Source organism: Ranitomeya variabilis, chromosome 2, assembly GCF_051348905.1.
Source record: "Ranitomeya variabilis isolate aRanVar5 chromosome 2, aRanVar5.hap1, whole genome shotgun sequence".
Taxonomy (NCBI): domain Eukaryota; kingdom Metazoa; phylum Chordata; class Amphibia; order Anura; family Dendrobatidae; genus Ranitomeya; species Ranitomeya variabilis.
Window position 1 is genome coordinate 576,469,153 of NC_135233.1, and position 27,419 is coordinate 576,496,571.

The 27,419-nt window shown below is 46.3% G+C and overlaps 1 protein-coding gene across 2 annotated transcripts in view; it reads left to right on the forward strand.

Moving 5' to 3' along the window:
• BBS2 (Bardet-Biedl syndrome 2) overlaps positions 1 to 27,419 on the forward strand; it is a 77,809-nt gene that overhangs the window by 32,158 nt on the left and 18,232 nt on the right. For both annotated transcript variants that reach the window (XM_077288290.1, XM_077288291.1), the window contains exons 6-11: positions 429 to 506; positions 12,334 to 12,438; positions 19,529 to 19,615; positions 21,800 to 21,935; positions 23,733 to 23,872; positions 23,955 to 24,102. In XM_077288290.1, the coding sequence (XP_077144405.1) occupies positions 429 to 506; positions 12,334 to 12,438; positions 19,529 to 19,615; positions 21,800 to 21,935; positions 23,733 to 23,872; positions 23,955 to 24,102 (694 nt within the window). The remainder of the gene's footprint in view (positions 1 to 428; positions 507 to 12,333; positions 12,439 to 19,528; positions 19,616 to 21,799; positions 21,936 to 23,732; positions 23,873 to 23,954; positions 24,103 to 27,419) is intronic.

Genomic DNA, 27,419 nt, shown 5'->3' on the forward strand with positions numbered 1-27,419 from the left:
ACTATCTACAGTTTACACAGAAAGCTGCCAATCAGTGATGTAGGCTGCTTTATACACAGCTCAGCATTCTGAGCACTGCTGCATCTACAACAGAGAAAACAGGGATTATATCAAAACTACAGCAAGCAGCCTAGTTAGTAACACATCACTGGAATCAGGGTCTCTGCCTCTACATCATGCTGCTCTCAGATTACCTGCTGACGGATTTGGAGGGTGTCCACCCACTGGGGCCCTCCCTGATCCCTGTAACGGGACCTGTCATTTGCTGCTCAGCTCCATGAAACTCTTTAGCGAGCGCTCAAACATCGCCTACCTTTGGAAGCCAAAGTGTTTGGGGGATACTGGTTGTCCTAAGTCCATGACAGTACTGCATTTGCTTTGGTTTGATTGAAGCATTTACATACTATTTTTTTCATGATTTATTGCAGCTTCTTGTTGGATCTGAAGACTTTGATATAAGAGTGTTCAAAGAAGATGAGATTGTCGCTGAGATGACAGAGACAGAGGCAAGTGAAGCTGGATTCCCCATAGACATGAGCGGTCTTGTTGAAGGCCCTTTTCCATCTCTCATAGAAAGCATCTGATGTAAAGTAAATCAAAGATGAGTGTAATCTAACGAGCTATTGTGATGTACCATCCCAGATCATTGTCACTTTCAGTCTTAAAGTGTGAGAAGTTTGTCAGTTGTCTAAGAAGCTCATAAAGCTATAGCAAAACTAAGTGTCGTCCAAGTCTACACATGTCAGAAGACCAGACTACTTCTCTCAGATGCTTGGTAATATTGTATTTACAGGGTATTTATAGGATTACAATGAATTGTTTAATGCTTAAAACGAATCTGTCAGTTGGATCAACCCTCCTAAGCCGCCTATATGGGCATGTAGGTCATATAAAGTTGAATAAAATGATACCTTGATGTCTGATATGTGATGTTTTATTGCAGAGAAATACACAATTTTCTGTAAATGAGCTGTTATGATCTATGGGCCGGACATAGATCTCCCCAAGAATCTGCCTCCAGAGCTTATTGTAAATGAAAGTGGACATGGAGGTCAGGCGAGCAGACTGTCAGTCATTAAATGTCTCACACTGGTAATAAGCTCTGGAGGCAGATTCTCTGGGAGATCTATGTCCGGCCCATAGATCTTAACAGCTCATTTGAATATTAAGAAAAATGCAGATTTCTCGGTCTCCCATGACAGCACTACGGAGAGAGGGGATCCGCCCTTCAGGGACAGGAAACCTACAGATAAAAGGGCGGTACCTCTCCCTCGCATCATTTGGTTTCCTGTCCCTGACGGGGAACCTCTTTTCGGTGTTACCTGCAAGAAGACGCCGTATTCAAAGGACCGGGACCGGACAGTCGAGTTCCGGCAGCGAGGAGGCTCCTGCCGCGGCTCATCCGGTGCCCGAAGCCACCATCACTGGAACCGAGGGGTTCTTCAGGGTGTGAGGGGGGAGAATCGCCGCCACTCTCAGGAGAGGAAGGGGCGCTGAGACACCCGGAGCTCCTGTGCTGACAAGCACACGCTCCGGGTGTACAAAGATGGCCGCCGCTCCGGAAACGCGGCAGGACTTCCGGGTCATCTCCGTGCGCATGCGCAGTAGCTTTTTCTGCCCGAGGGACGTGACGTAGGAGCCGGAAATACGCCGAACGCCGGGGGTGGCGCCGGATTCAAATAGTGCACACATGGTTGTTGCACTAACTCCCTGGAAACATGGAGGACAGCGACGTGCAGCAAGAACCGGAGCAGCAGCCAAGGCAGCAGCAGCACCAGCACCATAGGAAGCAGACAGACCCTAAGGGTACCAGGAGAAGTGGGTCCAGCAGTCATTCCACGCAGCGCAGCAGATCTGCTGCAGTGACCAACTCTCCTCCTCAAGAGTTTCCTCTACCAGACCCGGGCCCTCCTCCAGAACCGGTACCTACGTCCACGTCTGAATGGTGAGTTACCTCCGAGAAAGTTCATATTTTATAATGGGTTCCTTCTTCTCCCTTAATAGGGAAAGAAGAGGTTGGAGAAAAAGAAAAATAAGTCCTGCCCCACCTGTAACAAAGCTTTGCCGGTAGCTTGGAACAGAAAGCTTTGTAAATTATGTATACAACGGTTATTATGCGAAGAGACCCCCGATTTATTCAGTCGCCATGACAGCACCACGAGAGAGGGGATCCGCCCTTCAGGGACAGGAAACCTTCAGACATAAAAGGGCGGCACCTCTCTCCTCCGTCAGTTGGTTTCCTGTCCCTGACAGGTGAACCTCTTCAGACAAGACCTCATGAAGAAGGTTGAAGATTAAGGAAGATTTCCCAGTCCTGGTAGTCCGATGCAGGTAGCGGGAGGGCCCCTACCTCGGACTAGCCAGGGCGCCGGAAGCACCACACAGCAGGGGGACTGCTTGTGTCAGGTGTCAGCAGAGAGAAGCAGCCTTCAGACATGGCTTGCTTCTGGGTGACCCTTTTTTGCCACAGGTACGAGGTAAGTATACGCTACCTGCTCTGGAGCTGTGTCTGCGCCTCGGGTCCGGTCACATCCTGCCTCCGCACCGGCCATATGTCTCTGGGCTCGCCGCGTGTGCTGGGGCGTCCCGGCGGTGTCTCTGGGGCGCTTCCTAATGACGCGGCCGGCGCGGTCCATTAGCGCGGCTGGGCATGCGCGGTGGCCGCGCCGGATGGGGCGGTTCTGTTTTCCTGCCTTTCAATGGGAGCGCCTGTAACCGGAAGGGGCGTTCCCGGGCGACGTCCTCGTCGGCGCTTCCTGGTGACGCAGCGGCGTGACCCATTGGCGCGGCTGCGCACGCGCGATCGCCGTGCGGGCCTATCGGCGTTATGGGGCGGGGGCGGTGATGTGCCGAGGCCTGGGCTGGGGGCGCGGCTCTAGTAGTGGGGGCCAATTAGATGTATACCGGGCAGGACACCTGGATTATCCTGCTGACCCCCATCTGGGGGTGGTACCGCTTGGGGGCAGTATTTAAGGGCAATATGGCGGCCGCTGCATGTCTCTGACCCTTTATTATAATGGAGTCACCGGAGCAGGAAGCACCGCAGGTGCGGCAGCAGCCTCAGCCTCTTGAAGAGACCCGTGCCATCTCCCAGCGTCGATCTAGTGGCAGTAGTCGCGCTGGTGGAGTCAAAAATGTTCAAAAGTCAAGCAAGTCCTCAGGTCATAAGACTACCTTGGCCAGAAAGGACACCCCATTATCTACGGTACCATTCACTACGCGTCTGGGTAAGTGATCTACGTGAAAGTTCACCTAGTGATCCTTTGTCCCTGTTATGTCCCCCTTTATCCTATTAGGGGAGAAAATGTACCGCCAAGTCCAAACACAGGGAATGTGGCGAGTGTGGGGATCTACTCCCGGATGCTTATGAGAAAAAACTGTGCAGGCCTTGCATACAGCGCCTTATAGAGGAAGAAGCTTCTGACCTTACGTCTTCCTTGAGGGATATGGTTAGACAAGAGGTCAGGGGTTCTATTAGGTCTCTTTCCCAAAAGACAAAATCTAAAGGGAAGAAACTTGCTTCTCCAGTTTCAGAAATTGAGTCAGACTCGGCTGAGTTAACCTCGGATTCCTCTCCGTCTTCCTCTTCATCTATAGACGTTGAATCAGGATATTCCTGTTTGCCACTTGATAAAGTGAATCGGCTAGTTAAAGCGGTAAATAACACTATGGGGATTGAGGAGCCTCAGTCAGAGTGGTCTATGCAGGACATAATGTTTAAAGGGTTGGACAAAAAGTCCCGTAGATCTTTCCCGGTGATTGAAAAAATAAAAACTCTAATTACAAAGGAGTGGAAGAAGCCTGAAAGGAAAGGTTCACTCCCACCGACATTCAAGAGAAGGTATCCCTTTGAGGAAGAGTCATCGTCCTCTTGGGATAAAGCCCCGAAATTAGACGCCGCGGTGGCCAAAGCGTGTAAAAAATCCTCGCTACCATTCGAAGATTTGGGCAACTTAAAAGACCCGTTAGATAGAAAGGCTGACGTTTTTCTTAAAGGGACCTGGGAAACAGCGGCAGGATCTCTAAGACCAGCAATTGCAGCCACTTGTACGGCTCGGTCACTAATGGTGTGGCTTGACCGGCTAAAAGACCAACTTAAGAGCAAAGTCCCTAGGAGTGAAATCCTGTCTTCCCTTCCTATAATTCAGGAGGCAGCAGCTTTTCTCTCAGACGCTTCGGCAGATTCGGTAAAATTAGCCGCAAGGTCCTCGGCTCTATCAAATGCAGCCCGCAGGGCTTTATGGATTAAATGTTGGCCGGGAGACTTACAGGCAAGGTCAAAATTATGCGGCATTCCCTGTGAAGGGGCACATTTGTTTGGGCCTGTACTGGACGAATTATTAGAGAAAGCTGGTGATAATAAAAAACGGTTCCCCTTCCTGGGAAAACCCCCATATAGACGGGAATACAACAAAGGATGGTACAACCGTAGAAGATCATTTAGAGAAAGATCCAGGCGGGACAGTAACAGAAAAAGAGGTAGAGGCTATATCTTTGACACCTCTCGGGACTATAAAAAGCCTCAATGACTGCTGGACCAGGTGGGGGGAAGACTTTCAGCCTTCTTCCCTGCCTGGTTGAAAATTTCTAACAGCCCATGGATCCTCAGTGTCATCTCGGCTGGTCTAAGATTTGAATTTCAGACTTTTCCCTATAACAAATTTTGTATAACGCCCATCCGTTCTTCCTCCACAGAACAGCTGGCTCTAGAATCGGAGGTCCGAGATCTACAGCAAAAGGGTGTGCTGGTTAGAGTACCCACGGTACAGAAAGGTAAGGGGTTCTATTCCCCTCTCTTTCTGGTCAAAAAACCTGATGGATCTTTCCGTACAATCATTAATTTGAAAGGTCTGAATAAATTTCTACTGATTCCCTCCTTCAAAATGGAGTCGGTAAAAACGGCAATAAAGCTCTTATTTTACAACTGCTTCATGGTTGTCTTGGACTTAAAAGACGCCTATTACCATATCCCAATACACACAGACCACCAACAATTTCTCAGAGTGGCAGTTTCAATTAATGGCTCTATAGAACACTTCCAGTACCGAGCACTTCCCTTTGGAGTCGCGGTCGCACCCCGGGTATTCACTAAAGTAATGGTGGAGGTCATGGCACACCTTCATGAGCAGGACATCTTAATAATACCCTATCTGGATGACCTGCTGATCGTTGGTCATTCGGAATCTCACTGTACTGACCAATTGGGGAAAGTAACATCAGTATTACAGGAATTGGGGTGGATAATTAATCTTAAAAAATCCCGGTTACAACCCTCTAGGATACAGGAGTTTTTGGGTCTGGTCATAGATTCTAGCATACAGGAATGCCGCCTTCCAGACACAAAAGTAGATAAGATTTCTCAATTGGTGATTAAAATAATTAACAACCCATCAATCTCGCTAAGAAGAGCAATGTCTCTTTTAGGGTCCCTTACATCGTGTATCCCGGCGGTTCTCTGGGCCCAATATCACACTAGGCCGCTGCAGTGGGACATATTACATAACACCCGTTGCTTGTCAGGACACCTGGACAGTATATTTTCACTATCTACTGAATCTATACAATCTTTATATTGGTGGACACTCACAACAAATTTACGTAGAGGGGTTCCCTGGACAAACGACGTGTCGCGAATAATAACTACAGATGCTAGCCCCAGGGGATGGGGAGCGCACATGGGAAATAGCTGCACTCAAGGACTGTGGTCCCAATCAGAACAGAACTTGACATCCAACTTAAAAGAGTTGTTAGCAGTGGAACGTGCCTTAAGTAGTTTCCTCATACATCTTCAGGGTAGACATGTCAGAGTGCTCTCAGATAACCAAGTGACTGTAGCCTATATTAATCACCAAGGGGGTACTCGATCAAATTCATTAATGAATGTTACGGATCATATTTTTCAGATGACCGAAAAACACCTTCTGTCTCTCACGGCTCTCCACATAAAGGGGAAACTCAATGTCATGGCCGACTACTTAAGCCGCAACAAACTCGGTCAGGGAGACTGGAGCTTGAACCAGACTATCTTCAATCAGATTGTTCGCTTATGGGGGTGCCCAGACATAGACCTTTTCGCGAACAAGGAAAACAGGAAACTACACCGTTTCTGCTCCTTAAATCCCAGAGAAAACCCTTACGCAGTGGATGCTCTCCTAATTCCATGGCACTTCGATCTCGCTTATGTCTTTCCCCCTCTAAATTTAATACCATTAGTTCTGAGGAAGATACGGGAAGACAAGGCCCGGGTAATCATGATAGCCCCGTTCTGGCCTCGAAGATCATGGTTTCCTTGGCTGAGGAAAATGTCTATCTCTCAGCCGTGGATTCTCCCAGAAACATCGGATCTCCTCTCCCAGGGCCCAATTCTCCATCCACGAGTCGCCAATTTACACCTAGCGGCGTGGAATTTGAGAGGTCACTATTAAGAGCAAAGGGGTTTTCTCAGGACCTTGTAAACACACTACTAAAAAGTAGAAAACCATCCACAACAAATATCTACGTTAGAATTTGGAAATTTTTTTTAGAGGTTTCAGGGTCACGTATTGACCAAAAAATCTGTGTCAAGAAAATTTTGGAATTTCTGCAAAAAGGGTTACAGATGGGATTGGCCACAAGCACTCTCAGAGTCCAAGTATCAGCTCTGGGGGCTCTGTATAATAATAAATTAGCCAATAATTACTGGATATCCAGATTTTTCAAGGCCGCGTCTAGGTCCAGACCTCTAATTAAACAAAAATTGGTTCCGTGGGACTTAAATTTTGTGCTTTCCGCTCTAATGGAAACACCATTTGAACCTATTGACACAGTGCCAATTAAAATCCTATCCTTCAAAACTGCCCTATTAGTCGCACTCACGTCCGCAAGAAGGGTTAGTGACCTGCAGGCTCTATCTAGACAGCTTCCTTACATGCAGTTTAGAGAAGACAGAGTTATCTTAAAACCTGATCCTCTTTACCTTCCGAAAGTAGCCTCAAAGTTCCATAGACTACAGGAAGTTGTTTTGCCTTCGTTTTGTTCTAACCCCACTAATGATAAAGAACGAAAATTCCATTTGCTAGATGTGAGAAGATGTCTTCTTAAATATATTTCGGTTACCGATGCGTGGAAGAAGGATAATTCCCTATTTGTATCCTTCCAGGGGGTTAGGAAAGGACTTAGGGTGTCCAAAAACACATTAGCTAGATGGATCAGGGAGGCGATTTCTCTGGCTTATTCAGCAGGTGGTGCACAGATCCCGGAGGGTATAAAAGCTCACTCCACTCGAGCCATGGCTACTTCCTGGGCAGAAAGATCGGAAGTATCGATTGAAGACATTTGTAAGGCGGCCACATGGTCTTCTCCGTCTACTTTTCTTAGGCACTATAGACTAGATTTGGGTAGCTCCTCAGATCTCACATTTGGGAGAAGGGTGCTTGAAGCAGTTATCCCTCCCTAGTCTCTTTTACTTCTCTGAAAGTCTCTCGTGGTGCTGTCATGGCGACTGAATAAATACGTAAGCTACTTACGGGTAGCGGTGTTTTTCAGGAGCCCATGACAGCACCCTTATATTCCCTACCCTCTTTTCTTGTTTGGGTCAGCACCTTCTTTACATTGGGTCCTAAGTTTTATTCACTGGGTGAATTGTACCATGTTTTAATGTTGATATGCTACTAACCTAGGAGATTCTCTCATGCTCTGTAAACCAACTGACGGAGGAGAGAGGTGCCGCCCTTTTATGTCTGAAGGTTTCCTGTCCCTGAAGGGCGGATCCCCTCTCTCGTGGTGCTGTCATGGGCTCCTGAAAAACACCGCTACCCGTAAGTAGCTTACGTATTTCGCATCTGAGCTAAAAACGATAATCAGATCTGAGGTTCAGAATGCCCTTACATCTTTCAAAAAAGTGAAAGATAAGAAAAAAGAAACGGTATATTCCCACTCTGACCAGTCTTCATCTGAGGACACGGATTCTAACAAATCTAATTCCTCTTTATTTTCCTCCGACGAAGATTCGGGCCATCACTGCTTCCCACTGGAGGAGGTAGATACTCTAGTAAAAGCAGTTAGAGCTACTATGGGGGTAGAGGATCCCCGACCCGATAGAACGGCTCAAGATATAATGTTCGGTGGTCTGGGGCAGAAAAAGCGGAGAACATTTCCCCTAAATACCAACGTCCAAACACTGATTAAAAAAGAGTGGGAGAAACCTGATAGGAGAAATTCCTCAGTACCCTCGCTTAAAAGGAAGTATCCTTTCGAAGACGAGGCGTCTACTTCCTGGGACAAGGCAGCTAAATTGGATGTCGCAGTAGCCAAGGCCTCGAAAAAATTTGCTCTCCCGTTTGAGGATATGGGTACCCTTAAAGACCCTTTAGACAAAAAAGCGGATACTTTTCTTAAGGGGGCGTGGGAATCGGCTGGGGGTAGCTTGAGACCTGCGGTTGCTGCGACATGCGCCTCCAGATCTTTAATGGTGTGGATTGACCAATCAGAAAAACAGATTAAAGACGGGTCACCCAGGAATAAGATGCTGGATTCAATCCTAGCGGATTCCTCAGCAGATTCCGTGCGCTTAACATCCAAGGCCGCCGCCCTCTCAAACGCAGCCAGAAGAACTTTATGGCTTAAAAGTTGGCCGGGGGATCTCCAGACGAAAGAAAGGTTTCCCAAACCTGGGACCAGCTCCATTCAGACAGTCCTTTCGGAACGGGAGATTTTTTCGCTGAAGACCCCCCCAGAGAGCAGAGTAAATGGGAAGAAGGAAGAAGAAGAGATAGGGGTTACCTTTTTGGCAACACCTCCCGTGACAAAAAACCCTATAAATGACATTTTCCCTACGGTGGGGGGAAGACTCACTTCATTCCTTCCCGCCTGGAAGAAAATACCCAACAATACCTGGATTTTAAATCTAATTCAGTCCGGTCTAAAAATAGATTTTCTCTCTTTACCCCCCCAAAAATTATGTAGTAACAAGAACAAGGTCTTCAGCAGCAGAGCAAACCGCACTAGAAAAGGAAATTATTTCCCTATTACAGAAATCTGTAATTCAGGAGATCTCCCCTCAAGAAATAGGGAAGGGATTTTACTCCCCACTATTTCTAGTGCCAAAACCCGACGGCTCTTTTCGAACGATAATAAATCTAAAAAACCTGAACAAATACGTTAAAAATCAAAAATTCAAAATGGAGACAATAAAATCTACCATAAAAATCCTTTTCCCGAACTGCTACATGGTCGTGATAGACCTAACCGACGCATATTACCATGTGCCCATCCGCAAACAATCCCAAAAATTTCTCAGGATGGCGGTCTCCAAAGAGGAACAAGTAAAAAATTTCCAATACAGAGCCCTCCCGTTTGGGATCTCAATTGCTTCGCGAGTATTCACAAAAATAGTAGCGGAAATGATGGCCCACATAAGGGAACAAAATATATTAATAGTCCCTTACTTGGACGATTTGCTTATTGCAAGCGACTCGGCTCAAAGTTGCAGGGAACAGCGGGACTGAGTGATAACTATTCTGACGGACTTGGGTTGGCTCATAAATATAAAAAAATCAAAGTTGGAACCCTGTCAAATTTAGGAGTTTCTGGGACTAACATTAGACTCCCAGGTTCAAGAATGCCGACTCCCAATTTCCAAAAAGGACAATATATTGACTATGATAGCACGAACTCTACACAACCCCTCCATGACTCTAAGGAGGGCGATGTCGCTACTGGGCTCTCTCTCTTCATGTCTGCCAGCAGTACCTTTCGCACAATTCCACACGAGAGAGCTTCAATGGCATATACTGGAATGGCAGCCAATACTAAAAAAGAAATTAGAAGGTCGCATCATTCTAAATTCCTCAGTTATTCATTCCCTTCTCTGGTGGGGAAAGAACCAAAACCTTTCAAAGGGAATCCCTTGGGTACCAAAAATATCTCGGGTAATAACAACCAATGTGAGTCCCAGGGGGTGGGGGGCTCACATGGAAAACAGAGTGGCTCAGGGAGACTGGACAGTTCAGGAACTATCAGCATCCTTGAACCAAAAAGAACTTTGGGCGGTGTATCGAGCTCTTCTATTTTTTCTAACTTACATTCGAGGACATCATGTCCGAATTTTTTCAGACAACAAAGTGACAGTAGCGTATATAAATCACCAGGGAGGAACAAGATCTCGATCACTGATGAGTTCCTCCACCAAAATGATCAGTCTTGCAGAGGAAAATCTACTATCCCTTTCTGCACTACATATTCAGGGGTCAAACAACGAAAAAGCAGATTACTTGAGTAGAACTCAGTTAAAACAAGGCGAGTGGTCCCTAAACCAATCTATCTACAACCAGATTACAGAAATGTGGGGAACCCCAACAATAGATTTATTCGCCAATTCCAAAAACAAAAAAGTAAACATGTTTTGCTCACTAAACCCGGAAGGGAATCCCCAGGCTCTGGATGCCTTTCTGATTCCATGGACCCACAAACTAACATATGCTTTTCCTCCAGTTGTTCTGATCCCGGCAGTCATTCAGAAAGTCAGAGAGGACAAAACAAAAATGATCCTTATAGCCCCATTCTGGCCAAAAAGGACATGGTTTTCCTGGCTAAGGATGCTATCGGTCTCAGACCCATAGATCCTACCGAATATACCAGACCTACTACAGCAAGGACCGATCTTCCACCCACAGGAGTCAAACTTACATTTAACAGCCTGGATTTTGAACGGGGACCATTAAAAGAAAGTGGTTTTCGGACAACTTAGTAACTACGTTGTTAAAAAGTAGAAAACCTATTGCTACTAAAACATATGGGAAAACGTGGAGAAAATTCTTATCTATCTCCAAAGTGAAAGTCCAGGATGGGCCTTCTATTGATAAAATACTTGAATTCCTACAAAAAGGTCTGGAACAGGGGTTGGCGGTCAGTACTCTAAAAGTACAGATAGCAGCTCTGGGAGCACTCTATAATCAAAATATTGAGGCCAATCTATGGGTAGTAAAATTTATTAAAGCGGTAACAAGATCAAAACCTTTAGTTACTCAAAAAATACCCTCGTGGGACCTAAACTTAGTTCTCTCTGCACTAACGGGTCCTCCATTCGAACCCATAGACACAATTTCCATAAAAACACTATCACTTAAGACTATTCTTCTGGTAGCTTTAACATCTGCGCGCAGAATAAGTGACATTCAAGCCCTGTCCTCTAACCCACCTTTTACAAAAATATTAGATGACAGAGTCACTCTTAGACCTAACCCGGCCTATTTGCCAAAAGTGGCATCAAAATTTCATAGGTCACAAGAAGTATCCCTGCCGTCCTTTTGCCCAAACCCTAAAAATAAGAAAGAGCGAAACTTCCATAATTTAGATGTCAGAAGATGTCTAGTCCAATATTTAGATTCCACCAGGGAATATAGGAAGGAAGGCTCTTTGTTTGTCAGTTTTCAGGGTCCCAGAAAAGGATTCCGGGCATCCAAAGGTACCTTGGCAAGGTGGATAAAGGAGGCAATAGCCTTGGCGTATTCATCCACAGGGAATACGATTGCGGACGGTATAAAAGCACATTCCACAAGAGCAGTAGCTACCTCATGGGCTGAGAGGTCAGAGGTATCAATTGAGCAAATCTGCAAAGCGGCCACCTGGTCATCACCATCAACCTTTTTTAGACACTATAGATTAAATCTAGCCTCTGTGTCCGACTTAACCTTCGGGCGAAGGGTTCTCGAGGCTGTGGTCCCTCCCTAAGCTTAATCTCTGTAATTCTCTCCGTGGTGCTGTCATGGGAGACCGAGAAAGTCATAGTTACTCACGGTGTTTCTCGGAGCCCATGACAGCACCCGCTTATTCCCTCCCATCACGAGTGCGGTGAGCACTTTTCTTACATATAACTTACCTAATATAATATAGGCACGGTGTTCCTCTAATAAGCAATGTTATAATATGTTTTCTCTGTTGTAACTAACCTGGAGGTCCTCCGATGCTCTGTAAACCAACTGATGCGAGGGAGAGGTACCACCCTTTTATCTGTAGGTTTCCTGTCCCTGAAGGGCGGATCCCCTCTCTCCGTAGTGCTGTCATGGGCTCCGAGAAACACCGTTATCGGTGAGTAACTATGACTTTCTCTGGAATAAGACATCAGATTGCAGATATCAAGGTGTCATTTTGTTCAGCTTCCTATGACCCACATGCCCATATAGACGGCTTAGGGAGGGTAGATCCTACTGACAGATTCCCTTTAAGGATTTTATGAATATCACTTTCTAATATGAATGTTTGTTCACAGGTGCAGATCTTTACTGCATATCTGTGGCAAAATATTCTCAGTGTCCACATATGTCAAATCTGCATTTCTTCTTTTTTTTATTTTAGACGATAACAGCAATGTGCCCCATGTATTCCAGCCGATTTGGATACGCGCTGTCTAATGGCACGGTTGGGGTATATGAACGGATGTCGCGGTACTGGAGGATAAAGGCATGTTTGCTTTTTTTTTTTTTTTTTCATTTTTTTAATTTCCAAGAAATTGAGCTTGAAAGAATCTTCTTTATCATCTCTGTTCTGGTTAGTAGTTGTAGTGCCCATAAAATAAAAATTATGGCGCGTCTTCTTTAAAAGTTTTGTACTGCGCAGCTTCTCTGTAATTTCTACCACAAATTTTTTAATAAATTTAAAAAATAGGTGTTACCATTGCCTCTTCTTAGACCTCGTTCACACAACAGATTTTCTCATAAGAGAAAAATGTCCCAAGTTTTATTAGTGATTTTGTCTTTAGATTTCTCCACCTTCTCATGTTTAACAGTCCATGAAAAACAAACAGCACTCTGATGACATCCGAGTGCAGTCCGATTTTTTTTTGGTTCATAGACCCATAGATTTGCATTGTTGAGTTTGATCCGGGGCTCTGATCAATATCGTAAAGGTTTCTGCAATTTTGCATGGACCGCAAAAAATAACGGACATGTGAGCAGCAACAAACTTTCTCTCCCTGTGTTTATGATGAGGAACATGTTTGTGCTTCGGGACGGCATGTGGTCAAGTCTTTCCTTGGTTTCTCTGGCTTAGAGCAGGAAGGTAAGACTCTGCCTACAGTCCCACCCTGGAGCATATGCATATCATTAACTGAAAACTTCTAACACTGATTCCACAAGAACCACAAGACGTATTTCTTTACCCCAGGTATCATTTTAATCAGTGTAACACTGCCAAACTGACAGTGCCTGCAAAATCCTGCTGACAGGTTCGCTTTAACTTCAACAACACCTTTAACCCCTTAGTGACGGAGCCAAATTTTTTAAATCTGACCAGTGTCACTTTATGTGATAATAACTCTACAACGCTTCAACAAATGCCAGTGATTTTGAGATTGTTTTTTCGTGACACATTGTACTTTATGGTAATGGTAAATTTAGGTCAATATGTTTTGTGTTTATTTATAAAAAGTATCAAAAATTTGAGAAAAATGTTAAAAAAATTAGCAATTTTCTAAATTTGAATGATTATCCCTTTAATCCAGATGGTCATACCACAGCAAACCATTAATAAATAACATTTCCCACATGTCGGCTTTACATCAGCACCATTTGTAAAATGTTATTTTATTTTGTTAGCATTTTAGGAGGTTTAAAATTGTAGCAGCAATTTTTCATTTTTTTCAAGGAAAATAAACAAAATTTATTTTTTAGGGACTTATCCATGTTTGAAGTGACTTTAGGGATCCCATATACTGGGAAACCCCCAAACGTGATACCATTTTAAAAACAGCACCCCTAGACATGTTGAAAACTGCTGTCAGGTAGTTTATTAACCCTTCAGGTGCTTTACAGGAATTAATGCAAAGTGGTATGACAGAAATGAAAATGTGTATTTCTTTATCGCTTCATTGGGGGACACAGGACAACCATGGGTGTATGCTGCTAGGAGGCTGACACTATGCAAAAAAGGAAAAAAGGCTTGGCTCCTCCCTGGCAGTATACACCCACCGACAGGCACCAAGTACCTCAGTTTGTGCTTAGTGTCTGTAGGAGGCGGACCTGGATCTTCAGATCCGCTGCTAACCTTGATTCCTTTACAGGTTTTGTTGTTTTTATTAATGTTTTCTTTTTCAGATCACAGCATTCAGGGATTCAGGGTGCAATCTTCCACCCTGCCTCCCCAGGAGGGCGGCTGAGCGAGCAGTGTGGTGTCGCCCGCATCGCAACTCTCAGACCGCCGGCAGGACATTATCCCCTGTCACCCTCCCAGGTGCTCCAGGGTTTTTTATGGTGGCGGTCCTTGCCAAACAGTCCCCCTCACCCCTCTCCTCGGAGAGGGCTGAGAGGAAGACGGTGGTCACCAGTGGTGACCCTCCCCCTTGTCTTTGGGGTCGAGGCCGTCTTCTGGACGAAGGATTCTGTTTCCAGCGACCCATCTCTCTCATCGGGCCCCTGGACGATCCTCTCTCCCTCTACTTGTAGAACCGGAACATGCAGGTACAGCGCTTCAGAGTCCCGGCCGTTTTTACTTTCACTTTCACCGCTGCCGCCGGCCACGCCCCCTCCTCGGGCGCACTTTTTCAGCACTCTTTTCCTCCTCCACTCAGGAGAGCTCTTACATCTCAGGCACGCCCTTCCCTTTCAGTGCGGCCCTATCAGGAGCCTTGGCTTATTCCTCACAGCACAGCTCCGCCCCTTCTTCACCGCTGGCACTTCCTGCCTCAGCAGCTCCGTGCACAAGAGACATCGTGCGTTGGGGGACACAGATCTCTCCTCTGCGGTGCGGTAGGAGGACATTGGGTCTGATTTGGATTCCCAGTCCGGTTCTGACTCCGATTCAGACCAGACTTCTAGCATGCAGGCTGTCGTAGATAGTCTTATTTCGGCTATCTCGCAAACCCTCAAACTAAAACAAGATGAGGTTTCCTCCCAGGATTCCTCTGTCTCCTTTAAGCGGGTGAAACGTCCCTCTCGCTCCTTTCCTACCCATGATGAGTTTGAGTCTACCCTGTCTAAACACTGGGAATATCCTGAAAAACGTTTTTCGGGTAGAAAACATCTGGACGTGCTCTATCCCTTTAGCGCCGATCTTCTTAAGGACGTATCTGACAGACAAATTGAGGCTCTGGCCAAGTCAGCTTTCGAAGCAACGGGTGCTTCCTTCTGCCCCAGTTTTGCTTCCACCTGGGTGGCTAAGGCCATCTCTGCCTGGGCCAAGATCCTCCGTCGGGGCATTTTGGCTTCAGCCTCCCCTACCGAGCTGGCTGACCTCGCAGACCAGATTAACCACGCAGGGAAATACCTTCTCACTGCCTCTTTAGATGCAGCAGCCTGTTCAGCCAGAGCAAGCAGCAACATTGTCGCTATTCGCCGCATTCTTTGGCTCAAAGCTTGGAATGCAGATGCTACTTCCAAAAAGTCTTTCACTAACTTGGCGTTTCAAGGTTCCAGGCTTTTTGGTGCTCGTCTGGATCAAATTATCTCAGACGCGAGAGTACCTCTCTCCCCCAGTCCAAGCCAAAGCGCTTCTTTAACCCAAAAGGTCCGCGAACATTTTGCCCCTTTCGTCCGTTTGCAGCCTCAGATTCCTCATCGCAACAAGAGCGACCCGCTACCACGCGTGAACGTAGAAAACCCTCTTATATGCCAGCTCCCATGTGGAGATCCAGGGCTCCACCTCCCAGGTCTTCCGGACCTCGTTCCAACAGATACCGTTCCAAGTGACGGGTCGCCCCCACCTGGGAGACTTTCCAGGGTGGGAGGCAGGCTTCTTCTCTTCAAAGACACCTGGCTGTCAATGATCAGGGACGCCTGGGTCAGAGAGATTATTACCTCCGGGTACAAGATCGAATTTTCTACCCTCCCGGAAAATCGCTTCTTTCTCTCTCGTCCCCCAAAGCAAGCGTCCCATTTACCCGGCTTGCTTCAAGCCGTAACGTCTCTGGTCGCCGCCGGAGTCGTAGTTCCCGTTCCTTCCGAAGAACGTTTTTCCGGGTTCTACTCGAACCTTTTTGTAGTCCCAAAGGAGGACGGGTCTCTTCGCCCTATCCTAGATTTGAAGCTTCTCAACCGCCACGTCCGACCTCGCCACTTCAGAATGGAATCCCTGCGGTCAGTGATCGCCGCCATGGAACCTGGGGAGTTCCTCTGCTCGGTCGACATCCAAGATACGTACCTTCATGTCCCCATCTGCGTGCGGCATCAGAGATTCCTTCGGTTTGCTATCGGGGACAAACACTACCAATTCACGGCTCTCCCCTTTGGTTTAGCGTCTGCCCCCAGGGTCTTCACCAAAATCATGGCGGCGGTCATGGCCCTCCTTCGTTCCAGGGGGATCCTCATTATCCCCTACCTGGACGATCTGTTGATCAAAGGGTCCTCTCGTCTAGACTGTAGACTCGTCTAGACCTGGACACCCTGACCCATCTCGGTTGGATTATCAACCGGACCAAGTCCTCTCTGATTCCATCCCAACGACTGTCCTTCCTGGGCATGTTGTTCGACACGAACTTAGCTCGGGTCTTCCTCCTGGAGGACAAGTTCTCAGTACTCCTCAAGGCGGTCCGCCTTCTCAAACGCCCAGATCCTCGGTCACTTCGTTTCTGCATGGGAGTCCTGGGAAAGATGGTGGCCTCCATGGAGGCTGTTCCTTTCGCCCAGTTCCACACCCGCCCCCTCCAACTATTCCTCCTATCCACCTGGAACAGGTCCTTGGACTCCCTGGACCGTCCCGTCCACCTTCCTCTCCAGGTCCGTCAGTCCCTAACCTGGTGGACACTGTCCTCCTCTCTCCTGAGAGGAAGATCATTTCTTCCCCTTCAGTGGCAGGTCATCACCACCGATGCCAGCCTTCTCGGGTGGGGAGCAGTCTTCCGACAACACACGGCTCAGGGCCGTTGGACCACCCAGGAAGCTCTCCTTCCCATCAACCTTCTGGAGATCAGGGCAATCTTCCTTGCGTTAATCCGCTGGCAGTCTCTTCTGTCGAATCTTCCCATCCGCATCCAATCGGACAACGCCACAGCCGTGGCGTACTTAAACCACCAGGGCGGGACTCGCAGCAGCCAAGTAATGGCAGAAGTGGCAAAGATTGCTCGGTGGGCGGAACGCCACGTTCCGGCCATATCAGCCGTTCATATCCCCGGGGTCGAAAACTGGGCAGCCGACTTTCTCAGTCGCCAGGGCCTAGCAGCGGGCGAGTGGTCTCTCCACCCCGCAGTCTTCAATCAAATTTGCCTCCGCTGGGGTACGCCAGACGTCGATCTTATGGCGTCCCGGATGAACCGCAAGGTCCCTCAGTTTGTCGCCAGGTCCCGGGATCTTCCTGCCGTCGGCCACGACGCTCTGGTAATTCCATGGTCCCAGTTTCAGTTTCCCTACCTGTTCCCACCCCTCCCCTTGATTCCAAGGGTGGTAAAGAAGATCAAGTTGGAAGGGATTCCAGTCATACTGATAGCGCCGGACTGGCCAAGGCGGCCGTGGTACGCCGAGCTCGTAAACATGCTCACGGACACTCCTTGGAGACTTCCGGATAGGCCAGACCTCCTCTCGCAGGGACCTCACTTCCACCAGAGTTCTCAGTCGCTGAGTTTAATGGCATGGCTGTTGAGGCCGCAGTCTTGAAAAACTCTGGTCTCTCTCCCCAGGTCATACAGACCATGATCAGAGCCAGAAAACCGGCTTCTTCCCGTATCTACCACAGATACTGGAAAGCGTTCTTCCGATGGTGTGAAACTAATGAAGTTTTTCCAATGTCCTTTTCTCTTCCGTATCTTCTCGGTTTCCTCCAGTCTGGTCTCGATTCAGGCTTATCCCTCAGCACACTCAAGGGACAAGTGTCCGCTCTGTCGATCCTCTTCCAGAGTGACCTTTCCTCCATTCACCAGGTTCGGACTTTTCTACAGGGAGTTGCGCATATCGCCCCTCCTTTCCGTCCTCCCTTGAAACCTTGGGACCTTAACCTGGTCCTTGGTGCTCTTCAGGCTGCTCCCTTTGAGCCTCTTCATGACGTGGCCTTTTCCCTTCTCTCTTGGAAGGTCGCCTTCCTCATTGCCATTACATCCATAAGGAGGGTCTCCGAGTTGGCAGCCCTGTCATGTCGTTCCCCCTTCCTGATTCTTCATCAGGATAAGGTCGTTCTTCGACCGGTTCCCGAATTCCTTCCCAAGGTGGTCTCGGCTTTCCACATCAACGAAGACATTGTCCTTCCATCATTTTGCCCTTCTCCGGCTCATCCTTTGGAGAAGTCCCTTCACAAGCTTGACGTTGTCAGGGCCGTTCGGGTCTATCTTTCTAGAACCGCTCCTTTCCGTCAATCCGATTCTCTCCTTGTCGTTTCCGAGGGTCGGGGGAAGGGCTTTCAAGCGTCTAAATCCACCATTTTGCGCTGGATTCGCTGGGCAATTTCAGAATCGTACCTTGTTCATGAGGCACGTCCTCCTCCGGGGGTGCAAGCTCACTCCACCAGAGCTGTCGGAGCTTCTTGGGCTGTTTGCCACCAGGCCTCCGCCTTACAAGTTTGCAAGGCCGCAACCTGGTCGTCTTTGCACACGTTTACGAGGTTCTATCGGGTTCATACCCAAGCCTCGTCCAATGCAGGTCTTGGTAGGAAGGTACTGCAGGCGGCGGTCGCACACCGGCCTACCTGAGACCTTTTCTCATTTCCTTTCTACCCACCCTTTTCCGGGACTGCTTTTGGACGTCCCATGATTGTCCTGTGTCCCCCAATGAAGCGATAAAGAAAGAGGGATTTTTGGTACTTACCGTAAAATCTCTTTCTTGGAGCCTTCATTGGGGGACACAGCACCCTCCCTACTTGTTTGTTCTGGTACCGTGTTTGGGGCCTGGAGGCCCTAGTTGAGTTGGTACTTTTACTATTATGAGTTCTGTCGCTTCTCCTACTGCTTTTTGCACTAACTGAGGTACTTGGTGCCTGTCGGTGGGTGTATACTGCCAGGGAGGAGCCATGCCGTTTTTCCTTTTTTTGCATAGTGTCAGCCTCCTAGCAGCAGCAGCATACACCCATGGTTGTCCTGTGTCCCCCAATGAAGGCTCCAAGAAAGAGATTTTACGGTAAGTACCAAAAATCCCTCTTTTTATCACCTAAATGCCTCTAACTTCTGAACAGATTACTAGAGCCGTCAGACTGTAACGCCGCTATTTGGTCGTGAATTGCCATGGCAAACATCAGGACCACAAAATCATGATCTGAGGGCACCAGTTTGGATAAAGAGGAAGCCCCCACACTCTGTTAACCATTTATACTGATGTAGTCATTGTTGACAGCAGCATCTAAGGGGTTAAACAGATTTGGACGGTGCAAACGCTTATCATGGCTGATACAGCAAGTTGTCAGCTACAGTGGACTGCCGACAGCTGCTGGATTGTCACCAGTATGGGGAGGCTATTCTCTTATATCTCAGGTCAGTTAAAAGACGTATTGGCGGTCATTAAGGGGTTAATTAAAAAATTTGAAGAATGTGACATTTATACTAATGTGGTATAAACGTGAGGGCATGAGAGACTTTTTGTAGTGACTGTTGTCGCTGCTTTGCTTTTTGAACCCTATAATGTCCATATGTTTCCTTTCACAGTCCAAAAACCTTGCAATGAGCATCCACGCCTTCGACCTTAATTCTGATGGGGTTTGTGAGCTGATCACGGGATGGTCCAATGGAAAGGTAAGTGTCTTTATTCTGGAGGTAAAATGACGCACATGCATGTGTGCATGTCACCTTTGATCAGTGGGATGTAAATATGCAGACAGATTTTAATACAGCCCCTGACCTTTATACACCTTTTGTTACCCAGTGACTTGTCCTGGAATGGTAGATCAATATAAATGCTGTCATAGTTGTAGCAGCAGTTTTTTTTAAGGGAATCTGTCAGCATGTTCTGCTATGTAATCTGACAACAGTATGATGTAGCGACAGAGACCCTGATTCCAACGATGTGTCACTTAGTTTACTGGGTGCCGTAGTTGTGATAGAATCACAGTTTTCTCTGCTACAGATCTAGCAGAGCTCAAAATGCTGAGCTGTATATAATCCCGCCAGCACTACTGATTGGCAGCTTTCTGTGTATACTGTATATTGACAAAAGTTGGCAATCAGTGGTTGGGGTGGGGTTGGACTAGGAGACACCAGACACCTAGTCCCGTACTCATAATCGCTTGCTTATAAAACACTGATTTTTATCAAAAGTGCAGCGAGCAGTCCTGTAAGTGACACATTGCTGGAATTAGGGTCTCTGCCCCTTTAGTATGCTGCTTTCAGATTTGGTGCAAAAAACCTGGTGACAGATTCCAATTTTAGACACTGTTTGCATCTTAGTAGATTACACTTTTTATCCCCTTCATGATGTGACATATTTTCATTTTTGCACTTTTATTTTTTTTCCTCCCATTTCTTCCAAATCATGATTTCCATTATTTGAATTTTATTTCATATATAGATATATATACTGCTCAAAAAATAAAGGGAACAGTAAAATACCACATCCTAGATATTTCTCTGAATGAAATATTCCAGTTGCAATTCTTTACTCATTGCATAGTGGAATGTGTTGAGACTAATAAAACAAAAAAATGGTCAATGTAAATCACAACTAATATCCCATGGAGGTCTGGATTTGGAATGATACTCGAAATAAAAATGGAAAATCAAATTACAGGCTGATCCAACTTCAGTGGAAATGCCTCAAGACAAGGAAATGATGCTCAGTAGTCTATGTGGCCTCCACATGCCTGTATGACCTCCCTACACCGCCTGGGCATGCTCCTGATGAGCTCCTGCATATGGTCTCCTAAGGGGTCTGAGGGTCTCATCCTGGTACCTGATGGCAGTCAGGCTACCTCTAGCAAGCACATGGAGAGCTGTGCGGCCCTCCAAAGAAATGCCACCCCACGCCATTACTGACCCACTGCCAAACTGGTCATGCATTTATATATGCTATGGTATGGTTTTCGGATTGTCATCTTCTGTTACACCATTTACTTTACTATAAAATGTACTGCAAAAAAACGGAAGAAAAATTAGTGGAAACAAAAACAAAAAATGCAATTCAACCATTGCTTTTTGAGTTTTGCGATTACAGTGTTCATTGAGCAGTAAAATTATTCTTCAGGTCAGTACAATGTCAACAATACCAAGTGTGTGTTTTTGTCTTTCTTTTTTACATTCCTGTGGTAAAAAAAAAAAAATTGAGAAATTTGTAAATGAAGAAAAAAAACAAACCCTTCCAAGACCCGTAACTTTTTTATTTCTTCATTGAGCTGCGTGAAAGTATATTTTTTTGGGGTCTATTGGTAGCATTGGTTGCTTTTTATTCCAATATTTAGGGGGATGCAAGATGATAAAAAATGGCAGTTCAGACGTTTTGTTTTTTTTTCTTTACAGCCACAGGCTGTGCAATGATGGCAAATCCTTAGCCCATCTGCCCCCCTCAAATTCGGGCACGCACATATAACAAAACAATTTAAATGTCGCTGTCATAGATGGACAATGGCATGTAAGTGGTTAAACAGCAGCCAGCGATCTGAGCTATGTACTTACTCAAGCAAGGGTTAAAAAGTGTCTTGAAAAGGCCGTGTTGCCTACATTGTGCCAGTTTGCAAACGGTGTGCAAAATATTGGTGTAAAGTGAGCGAGCCGGGAGGAAAAGCGTCTGACATGGCCAGCGGCACGAGCCAAATTTCTGATGCAGAGAGGTTGTTTTTGCAGTTTATGCCTAAATGTAGGAGACTATTAATAAATTGATCTATGAAGGATTACCGCAGGATTACCGCATATGTTGCTGTGTTTGTTCCCACAGTTTGAGCTGCTGTTGTTTATTACCTAATTATTATCTTTGGGGATGTTATAAAGGTGGATGCCCGCAGCGACCGCACAGGAGAAGTGATCTTTAAGGATAACTTCTCGTCCTCTATTGCTGGAGTGGTAGAAGGAGATTACCGGATGGATGGAAAAACCCAACTTATCTGCTGTTCTATAGACGGGGAAGGTGAGCACATATCATGAGAAAACATGGCAGGGCACATTCACACGTTTTACAGTCCATGTTCAGGGCTGGCCTGACCACGGGTCTCCTGACCACAATGCAACTGCCTCATTTATAAGGTTAGGAGACCAGAGCCAACGTAGGGTCTTGTTGGCCTCACCCCATCAATACGTTTAAACTGCCTTGGGTGCCCATACCAGTCTACTATGTCCTCGGTCCCATTTCTCATGCTCTGTAATATCCCATTTTTTTTAACTATTTTTTTTTTTTTTTTAATATTATGCAACATAACAAGGTCACATCATATAGAATAAAGGAACAAACAGTATTTCTCATTAATACTGTCCGGCAAAGTTAACCTTGCCCTTATTATACCATGGGTCTAATATCTTATCCAAAACCATAAGGCACCAACGTTAGGCACCAAACATCACATATATCATGAGAGAATACTCCTCATCGCCTGGGGACTAATGTTTTCATACCTTCAACATTTTTTGAGGACCACCCTCATAGGAATCTGCAGTATTTACCATACTGACCCAGTGTGAAATTTGTTGGGGTCTTCTACCCATCCATCTCAGGTGATAGCCTCATATGCCAAAAACAAAGTTTCCCTGAGAAGAGTGCAAGGGTAGCGGGGCCGGGCTACACACCTTAGGGCGATAGTATGATCTCGATGAGGATAGCTAGGACCTCTTTTCAAAAGTCCTCAATAGGACGGTAATACCACATGTATGGTAATACCACAGGTGTATAAACTCTGCCGCCTCTTCCCAACACCTATGCCAGTCTGCGGTGGTGGATCTACACATTGTATATAACCTGGTAGGAGTCAGGAACCATTGATGGACTATACATTAGGACTAGCCTGTTATTAATTGCCAAGGAACATACTGTGGGGAGGTCACGGCCTCGCTCCAATCCTCTAATAAGGAGGGTGTTACTGTCCTCCATTTGGCCTCAACCAACAATGGCGAAGAGGAGCATCTCCCGCTTAGTAACCAGGTGTATAACGAGGAGATCAACCCCTGGGGTCCCTGGCTCCTTAGATTGCCAAACAGGGGGTATGAAGATACGAGAGAATTACCAGTATCTGAGAACTGGGCTTTTAGGGAATGTCTTAGTTGCAGCTACTTAAACGAAGAGCGATTGAGTGCTTCCATCCTCTCTTTTTAAGTGGGTCAGTTCTCTTCATCATCATTCTGCCAGCACTGTAGGAGCTGGTACTTTCTTTTCTTCCCTCACAAAGAACAGCCTCCACTTCTTGTTATCAGTCTATGATGTCACATCTATCAAATGTGATCAAATTATCTGAAAGTACTGTGACAATTTAAAGTGTCCCAATTACAGTCTCCAGCTCGATCTAACATTTGTTATAAAGAGACTGTAGCACACAATGGGCAGCATCCTGGCCAAACCAAGCTTACGACACTTGGGGAGTAGTGAGCACAGGCTTGTATTCTAATTATTACTGTTTGCTATCAAGAGATAAAAACATTCTTGAATACTGCAAAGGATAAAAACCTATGCAGACCAGGTCACGCCCAGTGCAGACCCCATCGTGCCCTACGCAGACCTCAACATACCCTACTCAGACCCCATCATGTCCTACGCAGACCCAGTCACACCCTGTGCAGAACCATTCCGTGCACAACCAGATGTCTTAACATAACAAGTCAGAGTGGGTTATAGTTGGCCTCCATTGAAGCCTAATTGTTGTCATATAATAAAGATTATGTGATAATTAATATTTAAACCTGATCATTTGGTTAGGGACAGTTTTCTTTTTGCCCACAGTGAGAGGCTACCTACCTTCTAGCCAGGAGACGGCGGGAAGTCTGATGGATACAAGTGTGGAACAGGAACTTGTCCGAGAGCTCAGTCAGAAGAAGCAGAACTTGATGCTGGAGCTGAAGAACTATCAGGAGAACTCGAAGGTTGATCATACAATGTACACACATACCGCCGTGCACAGCGCCAGTGTAATATCCTCAGCTGATAGCGGATTGTTCTTTGCAGCAGGCAGAATTACGGGTTCAAGTCAGCGAGCCTGACGGACAGATGGGAGTGATACCAGCGAATACGCAGCTGCAGACGGCTCTATCTGTAAGCCTGGGCTCCGAGACCCAGTCTGCACATGTGGAGCTCAGCATTTCTACATCAAATGGTGAGGATGGCCCCTGTGTAATGGCGGATCAGTAATTGTATAACGTGAAGGATACGGTCTCTCACGCAAAACTCTGCTCACTTAGTTGATATAGCAGTATAGGCAGAAGTTTTCAATGTCTCACCCTCTGATGCAGAGAACGAGAGTCCTATTCTCCCCAGTGTGAAATGACTGGTCATACATGCCCAAGATTTTGACAAGATTATATCCACATTAAAATTGGATGAAGGGTTTAGGAGTTTCAGCTCCTTAACATGTGCCACCCTGTTTTAAAAGGGACCAAAAGTAATTGGACAGATTCAATAATTGTAAATAAAATGTTCATTTTAGTACTTGGTTGAAAACCCTTTGTTGGCAATGACTACCTGAAGTCTTGAACTCATGGACATCACCAGACGCTGTCTTTCCTCCTTTTTGATGCTCTGCCAGGCCTTCACTGCGGTGGTTTTCAGTTGCTGTTTGTTTGTGGGCCTTTCTGTCTGAAGTTTAGTCTTTAACAAGTGAAATGCATGCTCAATTGGGTTGAGATCAGGTGACTGACTTGGCCATTCAAGAATATTCCACTTCTTTGCTTTAATAAACTCCTGGGTTGCTTTGGCTTTATGTTTTGGGTCATTGTCCATCTGTAGTATGAAACGACAACCAATCAGTTTGGCTGCATTTGGCTGGATCTGAGCACACAGTATGGCTCTGAATACCTCAGAATTCATTCGGCTGCTTCTGTCCTGTGTCACATCATCAATAAACACTAGTGACCCAGTGCCACTGGCAGCCATGCATGCCCAAGCCATCACACTGCCTCCGCCGTGTTTTACAGATGATGTGGTATGCTTTGGATCATGAGCTGTACCACGCCTTCCCCATTCGTTTCTCTTTCCATCATTCTGGTAGAGGTTGATCTTGGTTTCATCTGTCCAAAGAATGTTCTTCCAGAACTGTGCTGGCTTTTTTAGATGTTTTTAGCAAAGTCCAGTCTAGCCTTTTTATTCTTGATGCTTATGAGTGGCTTGCACCGTGCAGTGAACCCTCTGTATTTACTTTCATGCAGTCTTCTCTCTATGGTAGATTTGGATATTGATACGCCGACCTCCTGGAGAGTGTTGTTCACTTGGTTGGCTGTTGTGAAGGGGTTTCTCTTCACCATGGAGATTATTCTGCGATCATCCACCACTGTTGTCTTCCGTGGGCGCCCAGGTCTTTTTGCATTGATGAGTTCTGCAGTGCTTTCTTTCTTTCTCAGGATGTACCAAACTGTAGATTTTGCCACTCCTAATATTGTAGCAATTTCTCGGATGGGTTTTTTCTGTTTTCGCAGCTTAAGGATGGCTTGTTTCACCTGCATGGAGAGCTCCTTTGACCGCATGTTTACTTCACAGCAAAACCTTCCAAATGCAAGCACCACTCCTCAAATCAACTCCAGGCCTTTTATCTGCTTATGGAGAATGACATAACGAAGGGATTGCCCACACCTGTCCATGAAATAGCCTTGGAGTCAATTGTCCAATTACTTTTGGTCCCTTTAAAAACAGGGTGGCACTTGTTAAGGAGCTGAAACTCCTAAACCCTTCATCCAATTTTAATGTGGATACCCTCAAATGAAAGCTGAAAGACTGAACTTCAACTGCATCTGAATTGTTTTGTATAAAATTCATTGTGGTAATGTCTATAACCAAAATTAGAAAAATTGTGTCTCTGTCCAAATATATATGGACCTAACTTGTATATGTGTGTGTATATATATACACTCACCGGCCACTTTATTAGGTACACCATGCTAGTAACGGGTTGGACCCCCTTTTGCCTTCAGAACTGCCTCAATTCTTCGTGGCATAGATTCAACAAGGTGCTGGAAGCATTCCTCAGAGATTTTGGTCCATATTGACGTGATGGCATCACACAGTTGCCGCAGATTTGTCAGCTGCACATCCCAAAGATGCTCCATACAAGGCAGGATGGATCCATGCTTTCATGTTGTTTACGCCAAATTCTGACCCTACCATCCGAATGTCGCAGCAGAAATCGAGACTCATCAGACCAAGCAACGTTTTTCCAATCTTCTACTGTCCAATTTCGATGAGCTTGTACAAATTGTAGCCTCAGTTTCCTGTTCTTAGCTGAAAGGAGTGGTACCCGGTGTGGTCTTCTGCTGCTGTAGCCCATCTGCCTCAAAGTTCGACGCACTGTGCGTTCAGAGATGCTCTTAGGCCTACCTTGGTTGTAACGGGTGGCGATTTGAGTCACTGTTGCCTTTCTATCAGCTCGAACCAATCTGCCCATTCTCCTCTGACCTCTGGCATCAACAAGGCATTTCCGCCCACAGAACTGCCGCTCACTGGATTTTTTTTCTTTTTCGGACCATTCTCTGTAAACCCTAGAGATGGTTGTGCGTGAAAATCCCAGTAGATCAGCAGTTTCTGAAATACTCAGACCAGCCCTTCTGGCACCAACAACCATGCCACGTTCAAAGGCACTCAAATCACCTTTCTTCCCCATACTGATGCTCGGTTTGAACTGCAGGAGATTGTCTTGACCATGTCTACATGCCTAAATGCACTGAGTTGCCGCCATGTGATTGGCTGATTAGAAATTAAGTGTTAACAAGAAGTTGGACAGGTGTACCTAATAAAGTGGCCGGTGAGTGTATATATATGTATATATAACCCTCCATCCTCGCATACATGTCCTTCTTCCGGGTTTATATATATATGTATATATACACATATGCCCTCCATCCTCGTATATATGTCCCCCATTCTGCTGCTGGTTTTTGATGCATAGAGAAAAATAAACTATTTTCATCTTCTGTCCACACCCCCGCCACGCAGCCATCTCTTCTGAAGCCGGCAGCTGACTTCAGCATGCAAGCGTTGGGAGCTCATGACATCACTGCCATGCGACGTTGCACATATACGTCAGCTACTGGCCTCTGATTGGCCGGCAGCGTGTTTTGCCACTCACAGACCCAACGGGTCTCTACGCTGCATTGCACTTAAACTGAATGTGCGCCCCTTAATGTGCACTTCTGGGGAGCCTCTTGCTATTACTTGGTCCTCTTGATGTGCATTATTGCACCACTTGAGGCGTTGTTACTCATCTTTTTGCTCATCAATAATTTGTATACTCCTGTATGGTAAGACACTATCCTCTGTGTCACTATGACCCAAGCACTGAGTGTGCCCCAATGGCAGGCTTAGCGAACAGATAATTCTGGGGTCCTTTCTGTGTCCCCAGAGTGGACTACAGAGCAGCACCCAAATCTCCATTCATGTTACTAGTAGACAAAGTGGGGCATCTTCTTTGATCACTCCACAGTCAAG